The sequence below is a fragment of the Elephas maximus genome, chromosome 5 (genome assembly GCF_024166365.1).
Source record: "Elephas maximus indicus isolate mEleMax1 chromosome 5, mEleMax1 primary haplotype, whole genome shotgun sequence".
Lineage (NCBI taxonomy): Eukaryota > Metazoa > Chordata > Mammalia > Proboscidea > Elephantidae > Elephas > Elephas maximus.
The window spans coordinates 17,682,415-17,710,348 of record NC_064823.1 but is presented as its reverse complement, the minus strand read 5'-3'; the positions used below and the strand labels follow the sequence as shown (position 1 = coordinate 17,710,348).

Genomic DNA, 27,934 nt, shown 5'->3' with positions numbered 1-27,934 from the left:
GCATTCTGGCTGTACTTCTTACAAGACAGATAAGAAATTCTCTAGGATACTTTTTTCAGACCAAAGATTGCAGCCTGTGAGTGGGTTATAAAACCAGTGTACTGGGTCATGTTTTTTAAAAAAAGAGAAAGGGGGATAAAAAAAGACCAGAGTGCTTCAAAAACCAACCAATCCCATTGCTGTCGAGTTGATTCTGACTCAGCAACCCTGTATGACAGAGTGCTTCACAGTTAATAATTGTTTCGTGATACTTGTGTTTAAATTACCTATAAATTTTTATGTGTCTACTTGGGTGTGGAAACCCTGATGGTGTAGTGGTTAAGTGCTGTGGCTGCTAACCAAAGGACTGGCAGTTCGAATCCGCCAGGCGCTCCTTGGAAACTCTACGGGGCAGTTCTACTCTGTCCTATAGGGTCACTATGAGTTGGAATCGACTCGACGGCACTGGTTTTGGTTTGGGTTTTGGTCTTACTTGGGTGTGTGATATAAGGCTTGCGGTGGCTTGAGGCAGAATTATATGAAAAAGAGTGTTTTAGGATATACACTGAGGATAGAATTGCAGGTCCAATGTAGTAATTCTCAGTGGGGAGAGATTTTTGTCCACCAGGGGTCATTTGGCATCGTATGGAGATACACAGGAGCAGGCATTGTATGGAGATACTCAGGAGTAGGCATTGTATGGAGATACGCAGGAGTAGGAGTATAAGATTCAAAGTAGGGAGCGGGCTACTGGCATCTGGTCTGTAGAGGCCATGGATGTTGCTAAACATCCTAAAATACATTGGACAACCCTCCAGAACTGGCCCAAAATGTCAACAGTACCAAGTATGAGAAACCCTGATATCTGGGATATGTGTACATTCAAATTTATTAGATGATTCCAATTTGCATTTTTTTTATTGTACTTTAGATGATGGTTTACAGAGCAAACTAGTTTCTCATTAAACAATTAATAAACGTTTTGTGACGTTGATTGCCAACCCCACGGCATGTCAACACTCTCCCCTTCTCGACCTTGGGTTCCCCGTTACCAGCTTTCCTGTCCCCTCCTGCCTTCTCGTCCTTGCCCCTGGGCTGCTGTGCCCATTTAGTCTCATCTTGTTATATGGGCCTGTCTATAATCTTTGGCTGAAGGGTGAACCTCAGGAGTGACTTCATTACTGAGCAAATAGAGTATCTAGGGCCAAATTGCTTTTCAAAGTGAACGTACCTGTTTTCCCTTTCATTGAAAAAAAACCAAACCAAACTGATTGCTATAGAGTCCATTCCAACTTGTAATGACCCTATAAGACAGAGCAGAACTGTGCCATAGGGTTTCCAAGGCTGTAATCTTTCACAAAGCAGGCTGCCACATCTTTTGCGGAGCGGCTGGTGGGTTTGAACTGCTGACCTTCTGGTGGACCTTCCAGTTAGCAAACAAGCACTTACCTCAGTGCCACCAGGACTCATTTCATAGCGACCCCATAGGGCTTCCTAGGAGCGCCTGGCGGACTTTCATTAGCAGTGTATAAATTTGACATTATCAGGCCTTAAAATGTTTGCCCAACTGGGACAAGTGAAATACTCTTTGTTTCAATTTCTGTTTCTCGTGGTCAAAAAACTAAACACTGTTTTCTATATTTATCGGCCATTTGCACTGTTTTTTATACATTTTTTCCATTGAGTTGCTTTGTGTGTGTGTGCATGTGTGTGTGTCCATGGGAGAGAAATATGAATTCTAGATATAATTCCTATATTGTACTACAGACATCTTCTAGTTTGTTTTGTCTTTTTTTTCTTTCTTTAAAAGGAACTTCTCAAATAGAAACATTCTTTCCTTAAACATTTTGTGAAAATAAGTAAATTTCTAGGTGTTTCATGTAGTGAAAGCTCTAGTCTTAGAACTTATATTCTTGAATCTTCAAAAGTACAATCTTAGTAAAGGACCTCTTTGTTTTTCTAGTAGGTTATTTTACCCATGAGAATGTCTTTATGTGTCAAGACTTTTTATGGGCCCTCATTTATGCCAGAAATATTTTGACAAATTCCTATGGGGTCTCTTAAAAAAAGTTTATATATATCTGAAGAACGCCTTGTGTCTATCAACTAGTTATACCATAGAGGAGGGTTACCATGTTTTCATAAAGACAATCGTGTTATTTATAATTGAAAATTAAAATGCATAAAATATTTTTTATTTTAAAAAGGTTGGCGACGAGATAGAGAAAAGAGAGATGATCAAGATGAAGTTTCCAGCGTGAGAAGTGAGGGTGGTAATATCCGAGGTTCCTTTCGAGGCCGGGGAAGAGGACGAGGCCGGGGAAGAGGACGAGGCCGAGGAAATCCTCGATGTATGGCATGATTTCTTTGTTTTGTTCAGTTAGATGAATTTTGAAAAGAGTGTGCATGCCCTTTATTAGTTTTTCTCACCATCCCCAATAATTTTTTTAAATGATATTTTTTCTCTGATAATAAAGATGGTTTTATATATGTTACCCCTTGAATTATATCACTTTGGATTTTTCTTTATCTGTAGTAACTGTTCCTTCCTTTTTTTTGTTTTAATATGTGATCACCTTTTTTTTTTCTTTATTCACATCAAGTGAACTTTGATTATTCATATGGTTATCGAGAACATGGTGAGAGGACAGATCAACCATTTCAAACAGAACTTAATACCAGTATGATGTATTACTATGATGATGGTACAGGCGTACAGGTGTATCCTGTTGAAGAAACATTGCTTAAAGAGTATATTAAGCGCCAAATGTAAGTTGATATCAGACATAAGCAGGTGAGATAGTAGGTTGTGTTGCAGTATCAATCCTTAATGTCAGTGATTAGTAAAAACCTTATAACATGTTTTCTAAGCTGTTTATTAGTAAAAGTTGGAGAATGCTTATAGTATTTTGCACTATATTTTTTTCTAGGAAATATTCTAGTAAAATAGGTATTTTACAAAAAGGTTTTTATTTAGTTCATGTTCTTTAATAAGTCTACTGCTTATGTATTTCTCTGCTTCGAGGACATTTGTTAAAATGTCATGGCATAATATGAGCAATTAAATATAAGAATGTAAAACTTCTGTATATGTATTTGAAAATGGCTTACTTGCGGTAGGTGTTTCTATTAAAATTTGCATGTGAACATAAATGAAAAAAATGATGGTAGATATCTCTTGACTTTCTTCTTAGCAATTGACTTTCGAATTTTAAGTTCATTTTTATTTTTTAAGTTCTCTTTCTTTGTGACACACATTAAACGGGGGACTACTCAATATTTTTTAATTCAGGTTTCTTACTCTAGTTCTTGTAGTAGTTGCTTTCTGGCTACTGAAGTTGAAGTCAGGAGAGTATTAGTGTGTTCTGTTGGCTTTTTAAAAATCCCTCTGCATTTTAATATTGATGAGGATGTTTTGCATGTTTATATAGCGGTGAGAAATACGTTCCCAAAGTGATTTGCATAATTATTTGCCGAAACTTGAATTTTCCTTTTTATATGTTTTCAAGGTGCAGGAAAAATAATTAGGCAGTTTTTAAAAAGACAAAAACATTTTTTAAACATCTGTCTGTTGTCTACCAGAAAATTAATTCTTCAGCATCAGCCAGGCACTTTCCTGGGATGCCTTCATGGTGGATTTAATTGGCTTACAATAGGAAGCAACTTGTTTATTTTGTTCTTGCTTCTTTTGTTACAGTTGACGCAAACACTGAAGAAAAGGGCCTTTTTGTGGGCAGAAAGTGCCTGGCATGTGGCTATCAACTTGAAACCACTATTCCTGTCTTTTTTGTAACTCTTGCTGCCAGGTCCCTTCTGAGACCTGACAGTGGACATGCGACTCAATGTCAGAATAATCGGCTTCCGGTGTGCTCATACAAGTGAGGGAGGAGCAGAGCTACTTCAGTGTTGACAAAATTTCTGACTATGCAGTGTAGAACCCAAAGCTTCTAAGGTAGGACATGATAATGTCCCCTACGACACTGTCAGACACAGCATTGGTCATGACTACTTTTTTGTTGTTATTGCCTTAGCAGTAGGGTTTTTGGCAAATGTTAGTAGAATACCAGTTTTAGGTTGGCTCCTTAATGTTATTATTCTTTAGTGGAGATCTGGCTTTGAGGAGTTGTGCTTCTGACTTGGTGTATTGAGGCTTCTCATATATGGATAGGCTCATTAATTAGGGTTTAGATTTTTCTCTTTGACAAGTCACTTTACATTTGTGGAAAAGTGATGCTAAATGTATTTTAAAGTGGCTTACACTTAAAAAAAAACTAGTCTGAATAAGTTATCATTTTAAGGGAAAATTTATATTAGTATTGTTATTTTTGATCTCAGAATATTAAAAATTTTAAATCTTGCTTATTTCTAGCTGGAGAATCCTTGGCATTCAGGTGTAGGGATTAATATGTTTGCATCCCATTAGAAGTTGTTAAAATATGCTGTATATGTGATAGGTAACAGGGCAATTTATGAATTTATCTAGATAGTTTGGTTTTCAGAAAGTATTAAAAGGGCAGCTTATTTTCAGAGTTTGCGTCTAAAAACAGTTTTAACTTGGGACTAAGTCAAGTGTCTCAATGTCTGAAAGTTTAGAATAACACGTGTATTATATACCTGGAGTCCAAGTGGTGCAAATAAATGGCTAAGCTCTGGGCTACTAACCCAAAGGTTGGCGGTTCGAACCCAACCAGAGGTGCCTTGAAAGAAAGACCTGGCTATCTGCTCTCAAAAGATCACAGCCATGAAAACCCTATGGAGTGCAGTTCTACCCTGATACACATGGGGTCGCCATAAATAGTAATTGACTTGACAGCAAATGGTTGGTTGCTTGGTTGGTGGGTGGGTGGGTTGGTGGGTTGGGTTGGGTTGGGTTGGTTATTACGCGTCTACCACATGCCAGGCACTGTGAAAAGGGCTTTTGAGGTGTAACAAAAGTCAGAAAGTTCATTTCTTCAAGATACAGATTTTTTTTCTTCAGTGTTTCAGGAGGAGTAAATGGTTTACAATTGGTGGTTAAAATTCTATTGAAAAAGAACATTTGATAGTTGAATGAGGATAAATATCAAACTACAGAGAAACAACTTTTGTATTTTAAGGGTTATGAATTTACATTTCTTTCCCTCCAGTGACAGATAACTCAAAACCAGTTTTCTGTTGCCATGTTTCTTCAGAGTTAGAACTTATCTTAAATATATGGTGGGCAGGCATCTTTAGTCACCGAGTTTTATACCCCCAAATATCAGCTGGTGTGCTTTCTCATAACTTGCCCATCTTCAAAAACTGTGTGTTCTATGATAAGGAAACAGTGTAGTAGTATTAAACTGTGCCTTATCATCAATGATGTCATGCATTTCTTTTGTAATTTTTTTGTTTTCTACTTTCTTCCCTATTTATCTTGACCTGTAGCTTTAGAATTTTCTTTTTTTTTTTTTTAACATGGAGCATAATTTAAGCAAGTATTTCTCAAAGATTATTGTTAAATGTATTCATATTATCTTTGTATATTTTGGAATTTGTAGTTATTGATCATACAATTTGTCCATTTGCATTTCTCTTGGGAAAGGTTGAGTGAGTCTGTACTTTCCCAGACTAGATAAAGTGTCTAAGGTTTTTCTGTATTTTTTCCCTCTGTAACACTCATGGTGGTGTTAATGATAGTCTGTTTAGCTATCTTCTCTTCACTCTTAGTATTTACTATAGTTCTGTCCTTCAATAAAAAATGGGGGGAATTTGAATCATTCAAATATATGTACGTGCATGTGCCCATGTGTTCACGAAGTGTTTGTACACATTGTGTTGATTACTAGGGTTAAGAAGTATAACAGTGTCGGTACTCTGTCAATTTAGAAAACTGTTCTTTGCTGTATGAATAATGTGGACTTGACAAATTGTATTTCCAATATACTTTGCTTATCAGTGATTAGAAGAAGTTGGAAGTCATTTTGTGGACATGTATTGAGCTTTGTTATTTAGTGTTTAAATGAAGCAAGTAGAATTTATTTTGTAGTGAAATTTCCCCTAATCGGCTCATTTAGATAATTGATTATTGAACTATTTTAAAGTAAAATTAGCTAGTTGATTCGTGATACTTAAGTAAAGCCAATCTAACAAAGTTAAAGTTAGTGTTTTGAGAAGATAATCAATATACTTTCCAGTCTTGTATAAGAGAAATTATTAATTTGGTAGGGTTTTTTTTTTTTTTTTTTTTTGCTGTCACCTCTTCTATGTACATTGCGTTATGTGAAATCTGTATGACATTATTAACCAAATTAAGATAGTTTTATAGCAGATGATGTTGTAAGCAATCAGCATTTTCTTTTTGGATAAATGGATGAAACTTATATTTACTTTCTTATTTCTCTCTTCAGTGAATATTACTTCAGTATAGAAAATTTGGAGCGGGACTTCTTTCTTAGAAGAAAGATGGATGAACAGGGTTTTTTGCCTATTTCCTTGATTGCTGGTTTCCACCGTGTTCAGGCTCTCACGACAAATCTTAATCTCATTTTAGAGGTAATTATACATTTAATAACCAACTGTAGTTGCCCAGGGCTTAGGGTGCATCTCATGGTTTTATCCATTTTGTAAAACTCAAATAAATGTCTAACTTTGGAAAAGCCCTCAAAGAATTGCTAATGAGATTTTCATCTATTTTAAATCTGATCCTTCAAACTTAAATCTTCTTGGGTATTATTGGCCCTTTAGTCTTCTTCAGGTTCCTATAAAATAGCATATATTCTCATTTATTAAAATTTTGGGGATTTTTCATGTGCTGTGGCAGGCTAATTTAAAGCACTCTTTGCGGTTGTGGTCTTAACTGCTTTGATTAAATCTCTTCTGCTTCCAACATTTTTGGTTTTCTCTGTTCCCTAGCCCTATATTATTGACAAGTCTCTTATAGCAGGTAATCACACAAAGGAAGAGAAGGGAATTTTTTTTGTAAGAAGGGAGGAGGCCATGCAAGAATTCCTGATGGGACAGGAGCTTTTGTAACAGGGAGCTTGGAATTGTTAGCAGAATAAGCGGTAATGTCCGATTTGATATTACTTCCACTACCTCTGCACCCTCTCCTCAAAAAAATGGGCGGAGGCTCATTGTAAAAATAAAGATAATGGTGAATGGGGAAAAGTAAGTCATTAAGTGAGAGGATATGTTGTTGAACAAATGACAATGATACTTATTTGACTAAACATGTCACAATATATATTATGGGTAAACAAATTATTACTGAAATGTTTATTTTGATTTTTGTAGCAGACTACTAATTGAGGCATAGGTAAGTAATAATCTCTGGGTTTTTTTTTTTTTTTTACTAGCCATTTTTTAGTTTAATGCAACTTAAATCCACAGGTTATATCATTTTACATGGATATAATATCAGATGAATTCTAATTTTCTAGGCTTGGGCATTTTCAGAAAACAATGGAGTCTGAAATTAATCATTTCAAAAAGCTTTATGCTATGTATGAAAAATCATCTGCTATTCAAAAGTAGGAAACTCTGGTAGCGTAGTGGTTAAGGGTTCGGCTGCTAACCAAAAGGTTGGCAGTTCGAATCCACTAGGCACTTCTTGGAAACCCTATGGGACAGTTCTACTCTTTCGTATATAGGGTCGCCATGAGTCAGAATTGATTTGACGGCAGTGAGTTTGGTTTTTTTGGTTGGATTCAAAAGTAGGAGCCCTGGTGGTGCAGTGGTTAAGAACTCAGCTGCTAACCGAAAAATTGGTAGTTCGAATCTACCAGCCACTCCTTGGAAACCCTATGAGGAAGTTCACTTTGTCCTGTAGGGTCGCTACGAGTCAATTGAGTAGATGACAGCGGAGATTTTTTTTTTGTCTTGGTATTCAGAAGTAAGTATATGGTTCACTTCTGTTCTAGGGTTTATTTGGGCAGTTTATTTTTTGCAGAATGTAATATTCAGCACTGTAGTTTTTTGTTGTATAATGTGATCTTTTCAAAGTTGTGAACATTTTCATTTCCTTATTTTTCAGCCCCACAATTTTAACTTTTTAAAGTCAGTTTTTTTTGAAGTATTATTTATATACAGTAAAATTTACCTTTTTATTGTCTAGTTGTATGAGTTTTGACAAACTCATATCCTTGTGCCTCTTTATGGTCACTCCTCCTCTGCCTCCACCCTGCCTCAGCCTCTGAAAACCAGCTCTTGAGTCTGTTCTGACGCATAGCAACCCTATGTGTAACAGAGTGAAACGGTGCATGGTCTCGCACCACCTTCACCTTGATCCCATCGTTGCAGCCACTGTGTCAGTCTGTCTCGGTGAGGGTCTTCCTCTTTTTTGCTGACCCTCTACTTTAACCAAGCATAAATGTCTTTCTCCAGGGACTGGTCCCTCCTGATAACATGTCCAAAGTATTAGATACTGATGAAATGTTTTTGCAAAATATTGAACCTATTAAAACCACCACCATTGAGAGTTTGACTTGCTTAGTTGGCAGTTTTTTCCTACAACTTCTTACCTATAGGAAAGTTTCAGAGTTTATTTTTAATTCAGGTATAAACAACATGCAGTAAAATATAGAGATCTTAGGGTATTCAGTTTGAGTTTTGAAAATTGTATAAGCCTGTTCCAAATAAGATGTAGAACATTTACATTACACTAGATACTTTTTTGTGGCCTTTTCTCGACAATTCCACACACCCTCCTTACTTACTTTTCTAATTTCTGTAACCATTGATTAGTATAGTCTGTTCTTGGCTTTCGTGTAAATGTAATTGTCTGTGACCCTTTGTTTTTGAGGCTCATTCATGTTGTTCTATGAATCAGTAGTTCCTTCCTCTTTTGATGAGTAGCATCCCATTGTATGGATATACTGCAATTTATCTTTTCTCTTGTTGATAGTTCCTCTGACTTAGGTATGGAATCAGTGGGACATAGTAACCTGTGAAGTGATGGGTTTTTTTTTTTTTTTTTTAAATATCCAGGATTTTTCTTGAATTGCCTTTAGAACAATAACCCTCGCAGCTCACTCCTCTTCTCTTTTTAAAAAAAATTACGTGTGTTAGGTGGATGTTTACCCAGCAAATTAGGTTTCCACTTGACAATTTTTATACAAATTGTTCCTTAAAAATGGTTATAATTCTCATAATGTGTCAGCTTTCTCGTTACTGCCATTCTGTTTGATCTGTTTCCATTGATCTAGCTTCCCTGCTCCTCCTTGCCTTCTCTTCTTTGCATTTGGGTAAATGTTGATCATTTGGTCTCATATACTTGATTGTTTAAGGGATCACATTACTCACAAGTGATATTGTTTATTTGTAAGCCAATCTATTATTTGACTGAGAGATGACCACTGGGAGTGGCTTCAGTTCCAAGTTCAAAGGATATCTTTTTTTTTTTTTAATTGTCCTTTAAGTGAAAGTCCACAGTTCAAGTTAGTTTCTCATACAGAAATTTATATATACATTGTTATGTGACCTTAGTTGCTCTCCCCGTAATGTAACAGTATGCTCCCCTTTCCACCCTGGATTTTCTGGGCCCATTCAACCAGCCCCTGTCCCCCCCACCCCCCATCTCACCTCTGGACAGGAGCTGCCCATTTACTCCCATGAATTTACTTGGCCCAAGAAGCAGTCACCTCATGAGCATACTGTGTATCCTGTAGTCCAATCTCTGTCCCAAGAGTTGGCCTCAGGAATAGTTTCAGCTCTGGGCTAAGGGCCATGTCTTCTGGGGTCCCTCCAGTCTCAGTCAAACCACCTAAGTCTTCTGCTCTGTCAGGCACCCCCAGCTGGGTTTCCTGTCAGGGTGGTCACTGGCGGTAGCCAACCATCATCTAGTTCCCCTGGTCTCAGGCTGATGAAGTCTCTGGTTTACGTGGACCTTTCTGTCTCTTGGGCTAATATTTTCCTTGTGTCCTTGGTCTTCTTCTTTCTCCTTTGCTCCAGGTGGATTGGGACCAATTGATATGTCCTAGATGGCCACTGGCTAGCTTTCAAGACCCCAGGTGCCACTCACCAAAATGCAATACAGAACATTTTCCTAATAAACTTTGTTATGCCAGTTGACCTAGATATTCCCCGAAACCATGGGTCCCCAGACCCCCGCCCCTACTACTCTATTCCTCCAAGTGTTTGGTTGTATTCAGGAAACTTCTTAGCTTTTGGTTTAGTCCGGTTTTGCTGACTTCCCCTGTATTGTGTGTCGTCCTGCCCTTCACCCAGGGTAATTCTTGTCTACTCACCACCACATCTAGTTAGTGAATTCCCCTTTCTCTCCCTCCCCACCCTTGTAACCATCAAAGAATGTTTTCTTCTGTGTTTAAACCATTTCTTGAGTTCATACAATAGTGGTCTCATACAATATTTGTCTCAAAGGATATCTTAGGGCGATAGCCTTGGGGGTTCCTCTAGTCTCTATTGGTCCAGTAAGTCTGGCTTTTTTTTTAGGAATTTGAGTCTTCGTCTACGTTTTTCTCTCTCTATGTGGGAACTTCTGTTGTGTTCCTGGTCCGAACAGTTGATAGTAGTAGCTAGGTACCGTCTGGTTCTTCTGGTCTCAGGCTAGATGAGGCTGTGGTTCATGTGGCCTCTTAGTCCTGTGGACTAGTTTCTTCTTTGAGTCTTTGGTTTCCTTCATTCACTTGTTCCAGACAAGTAGAGACGAACAGTTGTATCTTAGATGGTTGCTCACAAGCTTTTAAGACCTCAGACACTACTCACTAAACTAGGATGTAGAACATTATCTTTATGCACTGTTATGCCAGTTGACCAAGTTGTCCCACAAGACTCTGGTCCCAAGCCTCTAAACCCAGTAAACCAATCCTGTGAGGTGTTTGGTTTCGCTTCGCTTTTTCACTGATGTTTTTGAAGAGTACAAGCCAGCTTCTTTAAAAATAGTCCATAATCTGGATTTGTGTTTTCCCTTCCCCCAGTTTTTTCCTCCCCCTTTTAAATTCATTGTGACTATAATTCTTTACCATCATTGTGTTTGATGCTTAAATCTTCATTTGGTAGGTGGAGCCTCTTCTAGTTGTTGCCTGTATTTTGATTTTTTCCTCTGTTTCCTGTCACAAGATGTTCTAACTTCACCTTGTACTGCCTTAGACCTGAAACGTACCCTTTCTGCAAGGAGCTCTCTTGTTTTTAGTGGGAAATGTTAGATACCAAGATCTGGATGCTGGATATATTCTTAGCTACTGGGGTATCATTGCTTACAGGTCCTTCAGTGGACAAAAATAGAAAATACATACTAGGAGAAAAATGTAGATACCATTTCAAATCCAACAACAGATAGAATGAAGGAAGATAAGGAAGAATAGCATATTGTTGGATTCCTTTATTCTATTTCAGACTCCTCTTTCAGTGAAAATCCTGATTCCTATGAAATGGAGTTTGTTTTTGCATAACTTTTAATCCTAATATCAAAGTAATGTCTAATTATAGAGAATTTAAATTGAGAATTAAGTACTATACTAATATTAAGGGCATAACAAATGTAAGGTTCTTAAAGTAATACATGTAACATGTTCTTGAATTAAAATAGTGAGTTTTAATTATAAGTTAATAATGGTAAATTAAGGGTTTTTATATTATGCATTCTTATTTAATTCTTAAAAGGTGAGTATACTTGAATTTCCATTAGAATTCAGATAAATAAGGCTTTAATTTTTATTATGAAAAATATTCTAGTATAGTATTATTTTATTCTTAAATTATTGTCTAACTTAATTTAACTTTATAGCTTAATGGCTAAGAGTTTAGTGGACAGATCACGATTTGAGTCCAGATGCTGCCTCATATTAGGTCTGTGATCTTTGTCAAATTAATTTTTTGAGCCTCAGTATCTTCATTGATGAATTAGAGCCAATACCTGTCTTATAGTTGTTGAGAGGAATGATGTGTGTGTGTGTGTGTGTGTGTGTGTGTGTGTAGTTCTCATCCGATAAATAGTTACTACAATAATAAAATGCCTAAATTTTATTTAGTGGTATTATTTTAAGGAAAGAGACAATGGAATATCAAAACAAAGAATAAAAATGACAGTAAACTTGAGTGAAAGTATTTTGCTTCTTGTGGATACAATAATCCTTAAATGACTACTGTAATTGTGAAAACCAAATTATCTGCTTCGATAGCCTGGTGTTAAATTATGATATTTACACTTTACAGGGGCAAATGATTTTAAAATTGTTCTGTTAGTGTTTTATTTTTAAGTTGCTACAGTACTTTTTTGGGTATTTTTAGAAGCATAACCTGCAATACAATCTTTGCCAGTTGTCTTCAGATTTCTTTTTTTTTTTTAAGTTTGTTAGACGTGTGGAACATTAGCAATGGGAGATTTTAAGTTTTTAATAGTTCAAAATTCCTATTTGCCAGGCATTGAAAGATAGCACAGAAGTGGAAATTGTGGATGAGAAGATGAGAAAAAAGATAGAACCGGAAAAATGGCCAATTCCTGGCCCTCCTCCACGTAGTATGCCACAAACAGACTTCTCCCAACTAATTGATTGCCCAGAGTTTGTACCAGGCCAAGCCTTTGGCTCACATACAGGTAACAGTTTTTCTTCTAGAGCAGACAACGTAACTTTTGGCAATGCTATTTGGTCCAGTTTACCTATTCTATTTTTTTAGTTTACTTGGATTCATTAGGAAGAATAAAGATAGCTAAATGGCTTTGATGCTCTAAATTCTATTCATATTGCCTCCTATACAGAGCTATAAGTTAAATAGGGATCTATGAATTATAGATGAAGCTCTGTTCTATTTATTCTTAAATTAATTGTGTACTTTTTAAGGTATGGATTTTCTACCAATTTCCTTTAATTTTACTAAATAATTAGATATATTATGCCAATTTTCACCTTGTAAGATTTAGCATTATGCTTCAGAATAGGGTAGGCTTCCTTTAATTTTGTTACTCATGTATTTCTACCTATATTCTAAAGCATATTTGGGGTTCTGTTATGAAATTATTATAATTATGGATTAAAAAAATAGTTGTTTAGAACTTCCAGAAACTGCTTTAATGTTAAGATTTTTTTTCCTGGATCATTTTTAAGACATTCCCTGCTGGGAAAAAATATGTGTGCTTAAACTTTTTTCAGTCAGGGTGATGATCTGCTGATGCTCTTGGATGTCCTTTGATCGGAATATGCAGTGGAATAGGTGAATCACTGAAATGTCAATATAAATATTGGAACAACTTGTGCTGCAGAAATGAAAGTGACCAGAACTGTCTTCTGTTCAAGAATGTCTGCTCCAACTCTTTGTGAAGGAAGTTGGGCCAGCACTACAGTGGAGATATAACAACGTTTGTTGATGATGAGAGACAGACCAGAGGACTGCTGTTGTTTTTATAGGAGCTGCCCGTTTGTGTGTAACTGGCCTGGGCTGCATGGGCTACTTTTATTCACGGTGGGAAAGAAGATTCTGTCTTTGGCTTCCAAAGTTGTGTACATCAGTAACACAGAAATAGACTTCAATGGTGTTTCCCAGATTTTTAGGTCCTTTGCTGTTTGATTTGCCCTTCAATATAGTGTACATTGCATAACGCACATGTTGTCATGCTATCAGATGGACTATAAGATTTATTAGTGTGGACCTAAAGGGATAAGGAATTTAAGAAATGAACAAGGGTGTATTTTTCGTTGCTCTTCCAAATGTATTTTTGATATATCAGTATAGAGATATGACCATCAATAAAGCATTGATGATTACAGTTTCAAAGACTTTTTTAATCTCGTTTTTCTTTGTAAATCCTCTCTGCTTCTAATCCCAGCAAGCAACTCATGCACACATTTTTAAAGTGAAGAAAAGTAACATTGTTTCATTTAAAAATATATATATATAATGGCTGATCGTACAAGTTAGATTTATTTATTGTGTAAAGTTGGGGCCCAAGATGACATTTTTAACCTGCTTATGAACAGGCATTGGATAAATTAGATAAATTGGAAAATTCCTTTTCTACAAGGTAGCTAAGTTGGGTCAGTCAAGTTGGTGTTGCCTGTCCATTAACCATTTATGCATTATTAATAAAATTACAAGAATAAAATCATGATGTCTTGTGCATTTTTTGTTTTTTATATACAGTCAGATGCATGCACATACATATTGCCTGAAATAAGTCAATGTTTATTAAGTCATCATTAATTTCAGGTTCTTTGGATTATGCATTAGAAACTGAAAGGATAATGAGGAAATACGGAAAGATGAAATGTTTTTGGAATTATTCTAATTCTGATTAGACTATAGGAATAAAAATATAAACACAGTCTTTCCCCAAGAGTCCCCAAATTTCTGACCATAGCAGTTCCCCTCTGATAAGGAACACTAGTTTACTAAATTCAGTGGAGAGTACTGTGTCACCAAAAATTTGGAATGGAAATAAGGGACAGGATGCCTAGACTGTCTTTATGTGTACTTGTGGGTGGAGAAAAGTAGTGAAACTTTTATCTTTTTCATCTTAAATTAGAAGACCTCTAAATTTTAAAAAACAAATTCTTTTTGAGGGATTTTTATGATAAAGTATTGTACTATTTTTGGTTCTCTTTATCAAAGAATTAAAAGTTTCTGTTTTTTTCCTGTACAGAGGTTGAATTGTTTAATATGAGTCTAATATGAGTACAAAGTTGGCCTTTGTACTGAGCAGAGAACCTTAATGTTCCCCCCAAAATTGATGAGGGTGAATAGTAAGATGTTACTTTTAAGATTGAGATTTTGTAGTGCTTTGGATATATATTGCAATATCAACCCTTAAATGATTTCATTCACAAAAATTGAGAATCAGGTACCTGACAATCTTATGGTTTTTTTCTTTTTAATGTTTGAGAGGATTCCAGGGACTTCCTTTGAAAACTTGATATTCAGAAGTATTCTTGAAAATACCGCACATAAAGTATATAATCCTTTTAAAGAAACCTGTGTCATTACCCAGAGCTCTGATTCCCTCAAGGTGGATTAAAAAAAAAAGTCATACCAAATAGATACAATGGGACATATATGGCGATTTTTCTTTGGAGAGCCAAATCACAATTTTCAATGAATGAAACCAGTGAAGATAAAAATTTTCAGTTTTTACAAATTGTAAGAAGTGTTAAAGTATGTGTCTAAGTAATTTTTTTGTCTGTAAATAAGTTTAATGCCATAATTGAAGTCATCATACCCAATCTCATTTGGCCACAAAAGGTTCAGGGTTTACCATTACCCTTAAAAATATTCATTATAATTGAAAACACAGATACAGAAAACCACCCAGAGCAGCATGCATTGGCTTACATATTATAAGGTAAACATTCTTTAAAAATCTTCTAAAACTTCTAAATTTTCCTTTCTTTGTCTATCTAATGTTAATGGACTTCTCACATGTGTTTTGATTATTATAAAATGACGTCATGGTAAAAACATAACTCAAAGCTTAAAAAGCATGTAGGGATGATTACATAATAAACTGTTAAATGGGTGTTGAAAGGTTAAATTTCTAGTAGGGAAATCAGTAGCTACACTTTTTAATATAGAAATTTAATGTGGCAGATGTTCTAAGATTTCTGCAGGAGCTATACATAGTCATTTGGAGTTCCTGGGTAAGCGCTAAGAATTAGGCCCTCGGCTGCTAACCCAGAAATGTCTCAGGAGAAAGGCCTCGTGAGCTACTTACAGGAAGTCAGCCACTGAAGCCCTATGGAGCACAGTTCTACTTTAACATGTGGGGTCGCCATTACTCTGATTTAACTCAATGGCAACTGGTTATATATAGAGATTTAGTTAATTCTCAATAATTAGAGGTACCTGAGTCAATCTCCAAACCCTGTTACTGTGGTGGTGGGCCTTAATCAACTCTTAAACCTTAATTCTCTATATGAACATAGTATTAGAAATAGGGTTCTCTGGGTTAATGTTTTTCTCATTCCTGTGAATTTAACACTGACAGTCTAAACCCAGTATTTCAATTAGACTACTTTTGTGGACTAAATAGTAATGCGTGTTAAGCAAGTTCTAGAGCAGCAATGTCCACTAGAAATATAATGTGAGAAACATATAATTGAATAAATTCTGGTAGCCTTATAAAATATAAAACCTGAAGTTTATTTTAGTAATATTTTTAACTCAGTATAACCAAGTGTCATTACAATGTAATAAAACAATAATCATAAAATTTGACATAAGTTACATTTTTTTTCTCATACCAAGTTGTAGTTGGGTGTGTGTTTTACACTTCCAGCAATTTTCTGACTGGCTGCATTTCAATGGCTCGCTAGCCACGTATGGCTGTTGTCAGGCAGCATACTTCTAGAACTTTATTATGAAACAATATACCCTTTTGAAGTGATACAGTAAATTTTTGGACCCAAATCTGTTGAGTCCTGAAACTGATTCTGAGTCCATGGGGAAGATCCATCTTATTCTAGTGTGCAGGCACTGGGTTTTTTTTTTTTAAGTAATAAAAGTAAAATCTTGTAGTTAAGCCCAAATTCCTGCATGTGTCTTTGGATTTTCATTTAGTAAATGAAAGGTCTGCTGGTGCTAATTTATTTTAGCTTTCTGCATGTGACATTTGTCTTTGCAGTATTTTCAGGGAATAAACTTTGTGGAGAAAATAGTGTTTAGAATCTCATAGTATAAATTTGTTTTTAATGCACTGTTGTCTGAAGTAAGTCCATATTGCGTGTTCAGGCTTCAAGATGAATGTAAAATTTGAAACACTTCAGGGCAAAATATTCTTTGCCTTTTGAAAAAACATTTATGAAGAAAACTATTCTGGTTCTATTTATATAATATATAACCCGAACCAAAAAATCCATTGCCATCCAGTTGATTCTGACTCATAGCGACCCTATAAGACAGAGTTGGGCTGCCCCATAGGGTTTTCAAGGAGCGCCTGGTGGATTTGAACTGCTGACCTTTTGGTAAGCAGCTGTAGCTCATAACTACTACACTACCAAGGTTTCCACAATATATAAAGATGTTAATTAAAAGAAAACAAACCGACAGAAATGATGGCATGGAGAGAGGCCTTTTAAATTCCAGCACAGTTTATAAATGTTGACAAGGCTGTGCTCTTTAATGATGTGACATTCTGTTCCTCACAGTTTGCACTGTGAGGCAAGATAGGAAGTGGACACAGTACATTTATTGCATTTATGTGAAACTTTGTTAAGCAAAGAAAATGTGAGAAGTGGGAGTAATGCTACCTCAGTTTATATCTTAGGGACTAATTTTACCTTGAATGAAAGCCTAATACCTTGTATGTAGCCTTGAGTTAATGGCATTTGAGATTCCATAATTTCATTATAATCCATAAACTTTAATCCAAGACTTCAAAGAGAATTTACTCCAAAATAGATGTGCTGTCATAATTAATATCTGACCCATTTTGATGTTCTTGAGACGTTGAAGTGAATGTGATCTGCATGAGGGTTGGTGATATTTCTTTTACTCATTGGCTTCACCTACAGATAAATCTTGTAAGCTCTTCAGATTTGAAAATCACTGGAAAGGTTATAATTGACATATATTGATTTGTCCTGCTTTTATGAGAAAAAAATTATTGAGCCAAGTTAAGAATGAAATGTATTTTATAAGAAAAATCAGTGTTCTAACTGTAGAACCAATTTAAATTTTTAGAGTCTGCTCCAAACTCTCCGAGAATTGGAAGTCCACTGGGTCCAAAGAAAAATACTGAAACAAGTAATCTTCAAGCAATGTCTAGAGGTTTGTCTACCAGTTTGCCTGACTTGGACTCAGAGACTTGGATAGAAGTTAAAAAGAGACATCGTCCTTCACCAGTGAAATTGAAGGTAAGTTGCTATAAAAAAGAAAAAAAGTTGCTATAGACCTGGTAAATTGTGCTGTACTCTGGGTGCAGGGTAAAGTCAGTGTATTTTTTATTTATAAGGTGCATATGTAAAATTTGAGACAATTGTGAAAACTGGAATCCTTATTCTACGGTAAGAACTTAAGGTTTATTCTCTAGTAGTAGGTTACATTTTATCAGTTTATTGTTATTGTGCTTTAAGTGAAAGTTTACCGTTCAAGTTAGTGTCTCCTACAAAAATCTATACACACGTTGTTATGTGACCCTAGTTGCTCTCCCTATAATGTGATAGCACACTTCTCCTTTCCACCCCAAATTTCGCACGCCCATTCAACCAGCTCCTGTCTGTTTCTGCCTTCCCATCTCGCCTCTGGACAGGAGCTGCCCATTTAGTCTCATGTATCTATTTGAGCTAAGGAGCACTCTCTTCACAAGTATCATTTCATTTTTATTAGTTTTTAAGGTTTATATTTTATTTCTGAACATATCTTAAAAATATTTTGACTTAGCCTTTTTGTGACTAAATTTGGAGTCCCTGGGTGGAGCAAAGGGTTAATGCACTCAGCTGTTAACCTTTGTTTAATATTTGTTTTTATAAAAATCATTTAGAAAATGTTTGTAAATCTTGAAGTTATAACCTTGTCAAGTAGTTGTAATAATTCTTGAGGGCGCATGTTCGGTTTATATACATTCTGGTGATTTAGTATGCAATAAAAACCAAAAAAACCCAAACCTTTGCCATGGAGTCGATTTTGTCTCATAGTGACCCTATAGGACAGAGTAGAACTGTCCCATAGGGTTTCCAAGGAGCGCCTGGTGGATTCGAACTGTCGACCTTTTGGTTAGCAGCTGAACTCTTAACCACTGTGCCACCAGGGTTTCCTAATATGCTATAGAAAAAAAAAAAGAATTGGTTTCTGTGTGGGCTGAATGAAGATGTAAGAAGATTATAAAAGGGCATGTGGTTATGAAAGGGATAATAGGTGGGATCCTTATGGTGGTGAAACTGCTCTGTATTTTCACTGTGGTGGTGTTGGATACAAAAACCTCCATATACGATGTAAACTGCATTAATCTAAACACATGTACACACAATTGAGTATAAATAAAAATGGAGAAATCTGAGTAAGACTTGTGGATTGTATCAGTGTCAATATTCTGTTTGTGACATACTGTTTTGCAAGATGGGTACCACTGAGGGAAACTGGGTAACCAAACAAGACCCGTTGCTAGGTTTTATTGTTCTTTATTTATAATTTTATTAAAAAATGCCAATATATGCTGGAAATTATGCCCTTGGCAGCTATTTAAACCTAAGATGAAAAATTTTAGATGTCGGCTTATAGATTTGTGAGGGATACATAATTTATCAAAATCTAAAATAATTTAAACTTATTTTTTCAAGCAAAAAAGTTTGAAGACTCATGGGTGGTGGAAATAGTGCAGACTTTGAAGTTAAATAGCCTTGCATCAGAGTGTCCAGGGGCCATAGTCTCAGGGGTTCCTCCACTCTCTGTCAGACCAATAAGTCTGATCTTTTTTGTAAATTTGAATTTTGTTCTACATTTTTCTACTGCTCTATCCAGGACTCTCTATTTTGATCCATACCAGAGCAGTTGGTAGTGATAGCCAGGCATCATCTAGTTATTCTGGGCTCAGGCTTATGGAGGCTGTGGTTTGTGTGGCCTGTTAGTCCTTTGGACTAATACTTCCTCGTGTCTTTGGTTTCCTTCATTTTCCTTTGCTCCAGATGTGATAAGACCCGTGGATATATCTTAGATGGCTGCTTGCAAACTTTTAAGACCGCAGACACTACTCACTGAAGTAGGATGTAGAACGTTATCTTTATCAACTATGTTGTGCCAGTTGACCTAGATGTCCCCCAAGACCATGGTCCCCTTTTATTTGTTAGAACTTAATGTGAATGTACAATTATTTCAAAATAATTTTAATGGCATTCTCACCACAGAAAATCTAATTAAAAACTTGGAGAAAACACCATTCAGGTAATTCAAATATTGAAATTTAGCATAAGGAAAAGGTAAATAAAAATATTTGGGCCTAGTTGTTGAAAGGATGAAGAAGGCTATCGTATTGAAGGTTATTATGAACAGAGCTCTTTTATCACTGAGGTCAAAGCATAAAGGAAGCATGAAATATTTAAGATAGTAGTTCTCTACCAGAGGTGGGGAGGTTTTGAGATCTTGCCTCCTCAGGGAACATTTGGCAATGTCTGGAGACATTTTTTATTGTTACAATCGTAAGAGTACTATTGCAGTCTAGTAAGTAAAGAATTACTTGATACAAAATGTCAGTAGAACAGATATTGAGAAACGCTGATCAAACATAACTTCTTAATTAACAATGGTGGTTAAACATAGCATACCAGATCTCACCAAAAGAGCTCCCCCCCCCCCGCGAAGGATACATTTTGAAAACAAAGCAACTTTCTCCAAAACAAGAATATCTAAGGATACTGAATAGTTTCCTTCCTTTAAATGGGTTCTAGATTGCTGTTTCCTTTCCTCTGGTTTATCCGTCGGAAACCTTGATGGCTTAGTGGTTAAGAGCTAGGGCTGCTAACCAAAAGGTCCACAGCTCAAACCTACCAGGTGCTCCTTGGATACTTTATGGGGCAGTTCTACTCTGTCTTACAGGGTCGCTATGAGTCGGAGTTGACTGGATGGCAATGGGCTTTTTTTTTTTTTAAGCTTGGTTTATCCATCAGTACAATCCCATTTGTTTTCTGCTTTTCAGAAAGTTATCATAATTTCTGATCTTCTGGTAGTAATAATTTCCTGTTTTCAGTATTGACATGAATTTATTACTCTATATCACTATTGTATGGAGGCAAAAACCTATTTACATTCAGCCATCTTTAACCCAGAATTAATTGTCTTTTTCTCACAAATTACCAAAAAAAAAAAAAAAAAGTATATGCTTGAAAAAGAAAATTAAATAGATAAAGTAAAAACTGAAAGGCTCTGTCCAGGGTTTACCATTATTAACAGTTTGGTGTTTATTCCCTCAGATTTTTTGTCATGTTCCTGTAAATGTGAATTACAGTGTGTATAGTTTTTTAAATAAATATATTCACACAATGTTTTTACAACTTTCTTTTAGTAAAAACATCATGGATAGCACTCCCATGTACTAGAATGTTACCTCCATCTAGGCAGAGCCTTTTGTTTTATTTATTGTTGCATACTCCTACCTAGAACCGTGCCCAGCTCAGAGTGTGCACCCAGATTGACTGATAGAATATAGATCTACATAAATAGGAATTCTGAAAGAGAGGAATTATTCTAGAAATAGGGGAGTTAGCATGAACTGAAGGATTAAGATAGGATGGAGCAAAGCATGTGAAGGTCACATAAAGGATACTTTTTTTTCCTTGTGTTGGGAGTTTGAGAAATCTAGACTAGGTTAGATTTTAGAGGATTTTAGGATCTAAAGTTTGGACTTGTTATGCCAGCCAATAGGAAGCTATTTTAAGTTCTTCAAGAGGCAGTGTTAAGGTAAGTTTCACAAAAAATCTGGGCCAAGTAGAATGGGGGATGGGCTCGGGGAAAAGCGGTTAGCTGGTAAACTATGGCATTAATATAACTGTGAGGTGAAAAGGTTCAGCCTAGGGAAGGTCGTTGAATCTGAAAGTCAGAAGACCTTGGTTCTAGTACTAATTCTGTAACTATAGGCCAATAACGTCACATCTCTAGGCCTCAGTTTCTCACCTGTAAAATGAGTAAGTTTGATGTAATGGCTGATTTAAGGACACTTCCAACTTTAAAAGAGTCTTAATTTAATCCCTCTTTTACTCAACTTTGTATTTTTCATGCTTAAAATAAAACTTGGTCTTTAGCAATCACCTTTTTGGGGCTGAGCAATACTGGCTTGATAGTCTTTTAAATTTTGACTGCTAAACTAGTCATCGAGCTTACATAAGCTTGTTGTTACTTGTAACACTTATGAGATTTGTTTTAAAAGTGATAGAAGAGTTTTTATGTAAAATACCAATTTATTCCTTCAGGAATCAATGTCTGTACCTGATGAGGCATCAAATCAACTACACCCTTCAGAAGAGCAAGAACAAGAAGAACTTAGTTTTTTATTTGATGAAGAGATAGAACAAATAGAAGGTCGAAAAAACACATTTACTGATTGGTCTGACAATGATTCAGATTATGAAATTAATGACCAGGATTTAAACAAAATTTTGATTGTAACTCAGACACCACCTTACATGAGAAAACATCCTGGAGGAGATCGAACAGGCAACTATATGTCTCGAGCAAAAATTACATCTGAACTTGCTAAAGTTATCAATGATGGCTTATATTATTATGAACAGGATTTATGGATGGAAGAGGATGAAAACAAACACACAGCCATAAAGGTAATTGTTTCTGGCCAAAATATGTCTGCTATTGTGCTGTTTTGAGCATATATTGCTGTTTTTATTTTCCTAAACTTGAGACTTTATGACATTTTGAAAAATTCCCTGTTATGTATCTAATAGTCACACCCTAAGAGGTAATAGTGTAATGAATACTTAAATTACAAAGGGAATTAGCACTCACTGACTAAACCCTTACTCTTTTTAGGTGAAATTTTGTAAACTTGTCAAAATAGGAAGGCCCTTTCTCATAAAACTGGAATAAGAATTGAAGTTATTATAGACAGACTTATTTTATATGCTCACTCCTTACCTGGCTATAATCACCCCTGCTATATGAACTGGTGGCTTTAGAGGGGAGTTTTTTTTTTTTTTTTTTGGCCTCCTTTCATCCTTCCTACCCCTGTCTGTGGTAGTGGAACTGGTTTTGGACAAAGTATAAAAGATCGAAGTGGCTAGTTGTTCTTCCTTCTCTGATAATTACGATGGTGCTAGGGATGCTGTTTGAAACCTCATTTCACTTTTTTATCTTCTTTTCACTCCAGATCCTGGCCCGTATCCAGTTATTAAGATAAATATAAGAGAGAGCCCGAGTGGTCTACTGCATTCCTTTGGTATAAATTATAATGGTGCAAGTAGGGATAAGAAGGGATCGCATCCTAACATTTCCTCATATTATTAAGAATTTATCCGTAAACCCCCCAAAGTTAGAATTTGTTTTTGGGATAGAATTGTAAGGGAAAAATTATATAACTGTAACATCAAATAGGAAAGAGAGCTTAGAAATGGTTAGTTGTACAATAGTTAGTCGTGCAATGGTTGTGTAGTTTGAGGCCAACTAGTGGTTGAATAGAGGGAACTGCTTGTCCATGAAGGCTCATATCATCAGTAAGAAGTGTCCTTTCCTTCTTGGCTTCTCAGTTCTTCCTGGGATTTCCATCACTGCCTTCGGCCTTTTAGGTTCTCTAGTTACCATGTTTTTGGAGACTCTGCCCTAGTCTATGATAGCTCGTCAGTGACTTAAAGCCTGAGCAGTTCTCTGCTTGTCCTACTGCTTGGAGAAGGAAATCTGTTTTCATAATGTTTCTCATCTGAGTCTTCTCTAGTATTATTTTATTTGTGATACTTAGGCGTGTAAGTAATATCTACCTTAACTCCTTTTTGGAATAGTATGAGTAAAAATAAAGTCTAATGGGCTAAAATTGCACTCACCCCATTTCCTTTCTGTTTACTGTGCTTTGCGCGTCAGTATAGCAGATGCCACCATCTACCGTTCTAGACATTTTGCTTTTCTGTTTGATCACATGGATGTAAGATCCATCAGGATAGCGATTTTTGTCTTTTGTTTACTCTTGTATCCCCATTGCTAGAACAGCTCCTGGCATGATGTAGTGCTCAAGTCATACTTGTTAAAATGCGTAAAAGAATTATGGGTTAAACATTATGAACTAAATAACAGGAACTAACCACTGTGTATAATCCAGTTTCTGTGGGAAAATATCCTCAGAGATCCAAATAATAAATTTCCAATTCAACTTGAGAAACATAAGCTGCTTGTAGGTGCTTATTAACTTAAATGTAGATAGAGATAATTAACAGCCACATATTGAGTTGAGGCAGGTGCTAACCTTATTGTTAAATAATAATCAGGGGAAAGTCATTCTTGGCTCTATGGATTTAAGCGTTATGAGTCAATTGGTACATATGTCTTATTTCAGCCTAATCTCTAGGAATATTCCCTTCATCTAAATGAACTCCTTTGGTTTTAATTCTATGTTCAGCATGTAATTTCTGATTAGAATTATACTTTTCCCGTAGGTCTGCTTAAAGTGAGAGAAATCAATCATTTAACATGTTTATTGAATTTCTACTTTATGCCAGACACTGTATTAGTTCTTGGACATAGAGTGGGAAGATAACAAAAAAGGTCTCTACATTCCTGGTACTTAAGAGACATTAAAAAACCCACGATAAGTATTTAATCACAAATTATGATAAATGTTCTAAAGGAAAAGAAGAAGATACTGTTAGCTTGGGTGGTCAGGGAAGGCCTCTGAGAAAGTAACAATTTTGTTGAGATCTGAAGTAAGAGCAGGAGTTAACCATGCAAAAAGTAGTGAAATAATATTCCGGAATGAGGGAATAGCAAGTGTCAAGAATCTGAGGTCAGAAAGCATTTGGAATATTTGAGGTACTGAAGAAAGCTCAATTTGCCTATAGCATTGTATAAAAAGAAAATTACGGTAATTAGGCAGGAGTCAGATCATATAAGATTTCGTGGGCCATGTTAAACAGTTTGGAATTTATCTAAAGTTGAAATGCAGTACTTAAAGAGTTTTACACAGACAAAGTGACATGGTCTAATTTTCGTTTTTAACAGATCACTGGTTGCTGTAAGGGAGAATGGATTGGATGGGGACAAGAGCGGGCAGAAGAAATGTAATTAGTAGGCTATCAAAGTAGTCTAGGAGATAGGACATTGCTAGCTTAAGGTGAACTGGTGGTGGATAAATGTAGAAATGAGAAGACCCAGATCTGAGTCCTGAGGAATGACCACTTAGGGGTTGTATAGGAAAGTGTAGTGTTGTGGAATCTAAAATCTGACTCTAAGAGGGAGGGAATTACCAAGCGTGTCAGAAGCTGTGGAGATGTTGAGTTGATAGGAATAAAAAGTATGCCAAATTGGTATGGCAGTTTGGTGATCTTTTCTGCCCTCTGCAAAAGGAGTTTTAGTGAATCCAGGAGTTATGTTGAAGTGGACCAAAGTAAGTAACTTTCAGTGTCTGGCATGTCTTCACTGCTGAAAACTAATATGGCTGATTAATAGATGAGAAAGCATCTATTTAAAGGCTTGAAGATCTGAAATGTATGGAGTTATCGGAATAAAACCTAAGAATGGTAAGAACATAGAGAAGTGGAATATTAAAACCAGTTTACCCTAAGACATTTGGGAAATTTGGAGAGTTTGAAGCGCTTAAATTGCAAAAGCTACCCCAAAATAGCAGTAAAGACATAAGCCCAGGGACTAGTCAAAAGCGGAAAACACTTTTCCCATTAAATTGATACCTAAAGGAATACACCCTTAGTGAAGGAGAACTTAGTTTGCTTTCCCACCCACTCCCCCCCAGAATTAAAATATTTTCTTGGGGATGCTGAGCAAAATAGGGAGAAAAAAAATGGCCCAGAAGTTGTCATCATGCACTTGTACCCACACCCTGAGTAATTATTAAACAGAATTTGAAGTAACTACAGGTAGCCCCTGACTTACAACACGTTCGTGTTACGATGAACTGTAGTTATGACTGTTTTTTTTTTTTGTACATCTTATCGTTAGTAATATGTACTACATACAGTGTTGCAGTGCATAATTTGTTGATTCTCATGCTTTTCTCTCCCCTCCAGCCTTCTAGTCCCTGCCCCTGGGCTGGTATGCCCCTTTAATCTTGTTTTGTTTTATGGGCCTGTCCAATTTTCAGCTGAAGGTTGAACCTTAGGAGTGACCTCATTACTGAGGTGAAAGGATGTCTGGGGGCCATACTCTCAGGGTTTCTCTAGTCTCTGTCAGGCCAGTAAGTCTTTTGTGAGTTAGAATTTTGTTCTATATTTTTCTCCAGCTTTGTCCAGGACTCTCAATTGTGATCCCTGTCAGACCAGTCAGTGGTGGTAGCTGGGTATCATCTAGTTGTACTGGACTCAGTCTGGTGGAGGCCATGGTAGTTGTGTTCCGTTAGTCCTTTGGACTAATCTTTCCCTTGTGTCTTTAGTTTTCTTCGTTCTTCCTTGCTCCAGGATGATTTTCTTTTAGACAGTCTGTAAAAATGGCACAACGTTAGACTTTGTCTGACTTCAAGGGGAGGAGAGAGAATTGCCATCAGCATCAGTTCAAAGCCGACTTCTGTGAGGTAGAGGTCAGACATACCTCTACTTTTCACCTTTTACCAATTCTGACACCAACTGTCCCTCTCATGACACTCTACTTCTCTGCTGGGTTTGATAATTCATTGCAATGGCCACACAGAACTCATAGACCATACTCACGATTATAGACTTTATTAGGGAAGTCACAGGTTACAATTCAGAATCAGGATCAACTTGGAAGTAACAGGAACGACTCATGATTCTTCTCACCTGTGCCCATAGGCAGGCCTCTCTCTCAACACTTTGCCCTCAGCCCTTGGCCCTCGCTGTTGGCTCTTTTGTACTTGGCCCTTGGCCTTTGGTCCTTGGCTCTTGGCCTGGCCTCTGCCCTGCTCAGGCAAGTGGACAGAGCTCTTTAGTTCCCCTGATAAGTGCCCAGAGGTATCTCTCTCCTCCAGGAGGTCTCCCTCCCGAAGGCACTCAGCTCTCATTCCATGTGTTGGTGAGCCTAGCCTGCCAGTTCCTTGACACTGTCTTCTAATGCTGTCTTCAGTGTTACATATATGATTCACTACCAACTCTTCTTCTTGGTGGTAGTGAGGTTCCCCCTCCCCCTGCAACCTCTGGAATTGGCTCCCTTTAAGCCTAGTGAGTGGCAGAACTGACCAATTCCATACAAGGGTTCCATGTACCTTATTTGCATTAGATTGGATTGGATTGCATTGTGCTATCCAATCCCCTTGGTGGGCCACAAGCACCCTATTTGTGTAGTCTATGCAATCATGTTGTGGAAGTAGGAGACCATAGCTAGAAGGGCCATATAATAGTAATTTACTGCACTGCACAGTCTTTCTTATCGTTTGGTAAATTTTTTTTTTTTTGAAAGAATTTTTGGTTTCGTTTTTTTTTTTTTAAATAATTTTTATTGTGCTTTAAGTGAAAGTTTACAAATCAAGTCAGCCTGTCACATATAAACTTATATACACCTTACTACATACTCCCATTTACTCTCCCCCTAGTGAGTCAGCTGGCTCACTCCTTCCAGTCTCTCCTTTCGTGGCCGTTTTTCCAGTTTCTAACCCTCTCTACACTCCCATCTCCCCTCCAGACAGGAGATGCCAACACAGTCTCAAGTGTCCACCTGATACAAGTAGCTCACTCTTCATCAGCATCTCTCTCCAACCCATTGTCCAGTCCCTTCCATGTCTGATGAGTTGTCTTTGGGAATGGTTCCTGTCCTGGGCCAACAGAAGGTTTGGGGACCATGACCGCTGGGATTCTTCTAGTCTCAGTCAGATCATTAAGTTTGGTCTTTTTATGAGAACTTGGGGTCTGCATCCCTCTGTTCTTCTGCTCCCTCAGGGGTTCTCTGTTGTGCTCCCTGTCAGGGCAGTCATTGGTTGTGGCTGGGCACCATCTAGTTCTTCTGGTCTCAGGATGATGTTAGTCTCTAGTTCATGTGGCCCTTTCTGTCTCTTGGGCTCATAGTTATCGTGTGACCTTGGTGTTCTTCATTCTTTGATCCACATGGGTTGAGACCAATTGATGCATCTTAGATGGCCACTTGTTAGCATTTAAGACCCCAGACGCCACACTTCAAAGTGGGATACAGAATGTTTTCTTAGTAGAATTTATTTTGCCAATTGACTTAGAAGTCCCCTTAAGCCATAGTCCCCAAACCCCCGCCCTTGCTCCACTGACCTTCGAAGCATTCAGTTTATCCCGGAAACTTGTTTGGTTTTAGTCCAGTCCAGTTGAGCTGAGCTTCCCTGTATTGAATATTGTCCTTGCCTTCACCTAAAGTAGTTCTTACCTACTATCTAATCAGTATATAACCCTCTCCCACCCTCCCTTGCCCCGCCTCGTAACCACAAAAGAATGTGTTCTTCTCAGTTTGTACTATTTTTCAAGATCTTATAATAGTGGTC

General features: G+C 36.8%; 1 protein-coding gene across 5 annotated transcripts in view; it reads left to right on the top strand.

Moving 5' to 3' along the window:
- The window catches only part of LARP1B (La ribonucleoprotein 1B), a 149,496-nt gene that overhangs the window by 21,340 nt on the left and 100,222 nt on the right, over positions 1-27,934 (top strand). For 3 of the 5 annotated variants that reach the window (XM_049885338.1, XM_049885337.1, XM_049885339.1), the window contains exons 6-11: positions 2,187-2,330; positions 2,583-2,748; positions 6,348-6,492; positions 12,319-12,493; positions 17,566-17,738; positions 21,783-22,148. In XM_049885338.1, coding sequence (XP_049741295.1) covers positions 2,187-2,330; positions 2,583-2,748; positions 6,348-6,492; positions 12,319-12,493; positions 17,566-17,738; positions 21,783-22,148 — 1,169 coding nt within the window. Of the gene's footprint in view, positions 1-2,186; positions 2,331-2,582; positions 2,749-3,679; positions 3,932-6,347; positions 6,493-12,318; positions 12,494-13,046; positions 14,045-17,565; positions 17,739-21,782; positions 22,149-27,934 lie in introns of those variants that run through there. The other 2 variants (XM_049885341.1, XM_049885340.1) reach the window with 2 other exon arrangements.